The sequence below is a fragment of the Cebidichthys violaceus genome, unplaced genomic scaffold, assembly GCF_023349555.1.
Source record: "Cebidichthys violaceus isolate CVI_PGR_0920_01 unplaced genomic scaffold, fCebVio1.0.p SCAF_15, whole genome shotgun sequence".
In the NCBI taxonomy this organism is placed as follows: Eukaryota; Metazoa; Chordata; class Actinopteri; order Perciformes; family Stichaeidae; genus Cebidichthys; species Cebidichthys violaceus.
In genome coordinates this window covers 13863547-13869546 of record NW_027176318.1, presented here as the reverse complement: position 1 = coordinate 13869546, position 6000 = coordinate 13863547, and the positions used below count along the sequence as shown (strand labels likewise).

At 39.0% G+C, this 6000-nt stretch overlaps 1 protein-coding gene across 1 annotated transcript; it reads right to left on the bottom strand.

Annotated features, from left to right (window-relative positions):
* Window positions 1-856: 856 nt before the first annotated feature.
* On the bottom strand, window positions 857-5090 carry zgc:194621 (uncharacterized protein LOC795037 homolog). The gene is made up of 5 exons (XM_068709529.1): window positions 4575-5090; window positions 2919-2977; window positions 2425-2508; window positions 2213-2289; window positions 857-1904 (listed from the first exon to the last, which is right to left on the bottom strand). Exons 1-5 carry the CDS (start codon window positions 4988-4990, stop codon window positions 1860-1862), a joined length of 681 nt encoding a protein of 226 aa, XP_068565630.1. The 5' UTR covers window positions 4991-5090; the 3' UTR covers window positions 857-1859.
* Window positions 5091-6000: the final 910 nt, after the last annotated feature.

The window sequence follows — 6000 nt, the reverse complement described above, 5'->3', positions numbered from 1 at the left end:
ATTATACACTGATTCATTTATAAAAAAATAAAAACAGATGTGTAACATGATTTGTTACATAAGGCGCATTATTTTATACCATAACAGATTTAACATCCATGATATAATAAGCTTATAAGTACTGTCTATGATATCATAAGCTTATAAGTATTGTCTATGATATAATATGCGTCTACGTATTGTCTATGATATAATGTGCTTATACATTGGCATTGAAACGTCGGCGCAAACGAGGAGTCCTTGAATGCGGCGACAGCGTCACAGGACAGCGTCTCCATTGGACTACAAGCATGGCTACAAACTACAAATATTGCAATTTCTCTCACGCATGCGCACTCGGTTGTTTCAGTCACCTAGTATGACATCTTCATTATGCATGCCAGAGGGAGAAAAAACCTCCCGATGCTGACATTTATTTGTCCTTTAATCTGTGTTATGCAAAGACTTCCAGTGTCACGTTAGGACACACATCCTAATAAAAACACAGATATCTGACCGATGGTTCATGCTGTTTGTCTGTCTGTGACCTTATCTTTCTTCTATGGTATTTTATGTTCTATTCTGATCATAATATTGTCATAGTTTATTCCTAGAAGGAGCCAAATGTTTTCCAAGAACAAGTCAGCCATCAATTACACAACATGCTGTGTGTGCTCATCGTCACTGCCTCTGAAACAGGCAGAAAGCGACCTCTGCTGGTGGACAAGAGGAATGACAGAAACAAAAAAAAAACACAACACAGCCATAAAAAAACACAGACAACCACAGCTGATCACAGAGGAAATATTTTTAAGTTAAGGAAAAATACAGTTAAAATGATAGACAATACAGAGAAAATATCTATAAAATACTTTAATATTAACAGAAAAAGTAAGTCCAGAAATAATGGAAGTAGAAAATTAATAAATATGACAGGAGAAGAAAAATTCAAATAAGTAAGTAAATGAGTAAAAATAATAAAATAAAATAAATGTCAAGAAAGGATGCCACACTTTGTGAAATGTACTCTCTGTTCCCTGGATAGCATAACACATTTTCTTCAGATTCAAACGGAACATAATGTCTTTAGTCAGCATTTTAATTTTATGCTACCTTATACTTTAACTCCACTACATTTCAGAGGAACATTTATATGTAATATATAGTTATAAAGTGAAAACATTTGTAAAATGAGGAAAATTAGATTTACTGCAGTCGGCTGCAATATTAAAATGCTGCTTACATGTTGCATAGTGAGTACTTTTACTTTGATGCTTTAAGTACATTTTACTTTAGCACAAGTAGTATGCTGGACTTTTGCTTTAAATTGTCCAAATACTTCATTCTTCCACGACTGAAAATTTGTTCCCGACAAATCAAGTTTGGTGTATTTAACGGTGATAAATACTACATTTCCCATGAGCCTCATCAACAGTTGCATGAGACTCATTTAACATACATTTCATATACAAAATACATTATACAAGACACACTAAACAACTGTAATCAAAATGTATATTTCTGTATTACATTACAGTCATTTAGCAGACGCTTTTATCCAAAGCGACTTACAATTCAGTAGCTATCTGCACACCGTAGGCACAGCTACGGGAGACATTTTTGGGGTTAAGTGTCTTGCTCAAGGACACATTGACACGAGACTAGTAGAGCAGGAGCCGGGGATCGAACCGCCGACCCTCTGATTGAAAGGCGGCCCTGCTCTCCACTTAGCCATGGTCACCCCTGTATGTCACTCTTTGAGTGTAAATGATGTGTTTCTGTACATGTTTTATTAACATTTAGTGATCAGAGATTTGACGTCAATCTAGTTTAAAACCACGTGACTGAGAGTTTAGCTGCCAGAAGAGAGAAGAGCTGACTCAGCATTTCAAGACCGCTGTTTGCTCCATCAGCTGCTTCCTCACCTGAAACAATAACAAGCAAATAAACACTAACAATCTTGTAGCATTTCAAAATTAAAGTCCTTCACTACAGGGCTTTCATTTTGAAAAGCTACATCAGAATGTCCTGGTTCTCTCTGAGTGACACCTTGAGGTGGTCTGCTATTAACCTGAGGTGAAATGATTTTGTAACTATGCACCATCTCCTCTAAAATCTAATCTGAAGTTAGACAAATTGTCTCATGAATGTGATTTGAAGTCAGCTCATGCATGCGATTTTGAAGGGCTTTAATTTTGAAATGCTACATCTAATGCTAAATGAGTTTTCAGACCGGTTTCTGTTTCCTCTTGGCTTGCATCATTTCCTGCTGCTGCTTCAAGCGTACTTCCTCCAGACTCAAACAGCCACCTGTTAACACACACACACACACACACACACACACACACACACACACACACACAAAGATGTGTTTTAATATGTTTATTGTTATACATTCATCTCACTGTGTGTGTATGTGTGTGTGTGTGTGTGTGTGTGTCTCACCAACACTGCTGGGGTCAATGGAGACATAAGCCATCGCTCTGCTCAGCCGAAGCTCCTCTAAAGCGGCGAGCTCCGCCTCCGCCTCTGCTCAACCAATCACACGTCACATAACAATTAAACCTAACTTGGAAAACAGTGATTATGCAATAAAACAATCGATGATTAAAGCAGTAAACTATTTTTGCTTGCTATCAGATGGTGAAGCCAAAGCTTCATGTGTTAAAGCTGCATTCTCTCTAATGACCATTAGGGGGCGACTCCTCTGGTTGTATAGAAGTCTAGTCTAAAATGACTCTACTTCTCTCTTGATTTATTCCCTCAGTAAACATTGTAAACATGAGTTTATGGTCTCAATCTCTAGTTTACAGTCTTCTTCAATACAGCATGATGTTCATTTAGTAAACTATGGTCCTTTTAGAGTCAAACAGACCATAAAGCAGGGGATGCTTTAAACTGCATTTGTATTTTTGCTCTGACTTCACATGACGACTCACTTCTCTGGATCTCTCTTCTTTTCTTGGGGTCCGGGGGGATGACGGTGAAAGCTTTGTGGCTGAAACAGAAGAACACACTCTGGTTTCATTCTTCTATGTTGTAACCCAAGAACATTTTAGGCATTCAGAAATTATGTTTTATTTTATTTATATATTTTTAAGATGGAAAGCTTAAATACCAAAGAAGGAAATTACAATCACTGCTTCAGTTGTTTAATTCATAAATTGAATTGTCTTTTTCACATTAATGGAGGCAAGACATTTTTCCCCCTAATGGAAATTGAAGGGATAAGAAAATAATATTTTATTTTGTGTTTATTTTCTGATGTTTCTCTTGTGAAATACTGGAAACTTTCACCTGTTTCCATCATCCAAAAATCCCATAAATAAGATTGAAAAGATGAACACCAGTGTGACGGATGGGCAGACAACGCTATCGTCACACGGTAGAAACAGTGGAATAAACCGTCGTGTTGTTTGTGGACGTTCACCTGCAGGTGGGGGGGGGGGGGGGGGGGGGGGGTAACTAGTGAGGGACTAATCCTCCACAACAGATGGTCAGAAGACAGCGGCAGGAAGACGCATACTTGAGGACAGTACACCTGCTCTTTATAGGGAGACTCTCACACACACTGTCTCTAAATGTGCTGTTTTACAATTTCACATTTTTATGGATTTAATGAAAACATTCACGTGGACTGATTCTGAGACAATGGGCCCCTGAGCTCAGATATGTAAAGGGGCCCCCAGCCCTCCAGAATAACAACAAGAGCCAAAGAAAGAGAGAATTTTGGAGTTTTTGTTTGTAGTCGTTTTGTGTCTCTCCGTGGTCATATTGTTTGTCCACTAGTTGGTCAGATTGTTTTGCATCTCTTTTGCATCTCGTTTGGGTCGTTTTGCATCTCATTTTTATCATTTCGTGTCGCTTTGTGTTGCTTTTTGACCGTTTTGCGTCTCCTTTTGGTCATTTTTTATCTTTTAGTATAGCTGCTTTGTGTCTTTTTTTAGTGATTTTGCATCTCTTTGAAGTAGTACGTCTCTGTTTCGCATATTCTTGTGGTCAATTTGCGTCTCTATGTAGATGTTTTGTGTCTCTTCTTGAATGCTTGTTTCGCATCTCTTTTTAGTCATTTCACGTCTCTCTGAAGTCTTTCTGTGTCTCTTTGTGTCTCTTCTTGGTTGTTTTGTAATTGTTTAGTGTCTCTTTTCGGTTGTTGTGCATATCTTTGTAGTCGTTTTGCATCTTTGAAGTCATTTTGCGTCTCTTTGCAGTGGTTCTGTGTCTCTTTTTGGTCGTTTTGCCTCTCTGTAGTTGTTTTGCATCTCCCTTTGCTTGTTTTGTGTCTCTTTGTGACTTACAAACAAGTAATGTTAGCAGTATCAAACAGATGCTCTGTCCCAGGGCCCCCTAACCTGTTCGATGCTCAACAAACAACCTGCAAAATGAAGACACTCTTCAGAGTGATTATTTATCCATCCAACAAATGTTATATAGTTTAAATAGGTATGTTTTTAATGCAAAGAATAAAGTGTTCAGCAGCTTCTTCTATTCACTGTAGAAAAACAAATGGAGCAGATCATATCACAAACCAGTGTTCCCACAGAGGGACTGAAGACACTGGTTTTAAACTGGACCACATGTCTCCTCTGTCTCACCTCTCACTTGCACGTGTCGTCTCAGCTCGGACCCCCTGCTGCTCCCCCCTCTGACCCGGACAGGCGCTCATCTCCCGGCCTTTTGGGGTAACGGCCGCGCGCTTCATAGAGCTGCTGGTCGCCCTCCGGTAGTCCCGGTTGGTGGTCGTCTTCGGGGCGGTGGATCTGGACCTGGACCTGGACCTCCTCTCACAGCTCGGTTTTAAGGTGGCGCCCTGCAGGGCTCCGGTGATCCCCTCACACCGGTCCCGCTGCGGACACCTCGGGCTGCTCGCTGCGCGGCTTTTACGCACAGCAGGAACTCTGAGTTCACTCCGTGCTCCGTTAACCGGCCGTACCTTCACCGGTCCGGTTCCCTCGAGGGTCTTCCTCTTGGCCTCCACCGGCTTTGACTTGATCACTTTTGTGGAATGCATTATTTATGTCACAGTGACGCTTCTGTCTTCATAAACAAGAGACGTCATCTTCTGAATACTATCGATTAAATACCTAACAATCACCTTTTCCCTCTCAGTGGCTCGGTTGCTATGGAAGTTGCGCCATGGCAACTGAAGTGTCAAGGTACACGGAGCACAAGGTGGGCGTTCAGGTGAGAAGTTTCAAAATAAAAGACAATTGTGCCAAAAATGAAGAGGAACTGTTTCACGAGAAGAATACAAGAAAAAGAAACAACAAAACGAAAATACAGCATAAAGTCAGGATAACCAGACGATAAACTGGCTTTAGAGGCATTACAATAATATAATTCTGCAACAATTTGGACAACTAAATAGTTTTTAAGGCAAACATTCCCAAACATACAACCATAATGGTGCAGTAGGATTTTCAGTTATTCAGACTATTTCTACTTTTTCCAACAGGAAATTATTCCCTCAAATCTGCAGACACTCATCCTTTAACTGAAAACACTAGTTGCAATTCTTCATTTTATTTTGAAGGCAAGGCCGCCTGGTTTCCGGTAGTGTGATTGAGTTTGACGCAGTCGCAGATTAACGTCAGTGACGCAGTATTTCTTGTCAGAAGGTGTGCGAGTCCTGTCTGCTGTTTGTCCAATCACAGAGGCTCATCCGATTAGTGACACGCGACTCTAGGTCACATGACCACATAGTGTCAGATTATTGGCTATAATACAGAATATATGACTAAATATATATTAATATTTTTGTTTTAATAATAAACAAGGGAATAAAAAACTGTTTAAAAACTGTTTTATTAAAAATTTAACAATAGTGAGAATTTAATAAACTTTGTTTGACACTTTTAAAAGTTACAAAGTACTAAAAGTGAATAAAAACATTTAAAAAGGAAAAGAAAAAAATATTTAATTTAACTAAAAATCAACTATAGTCCCACAACTAATATTTTAAGATTATTATAGTAATATAAAATATGATAATAAATATAAAGTATATATTTTAATGAGATA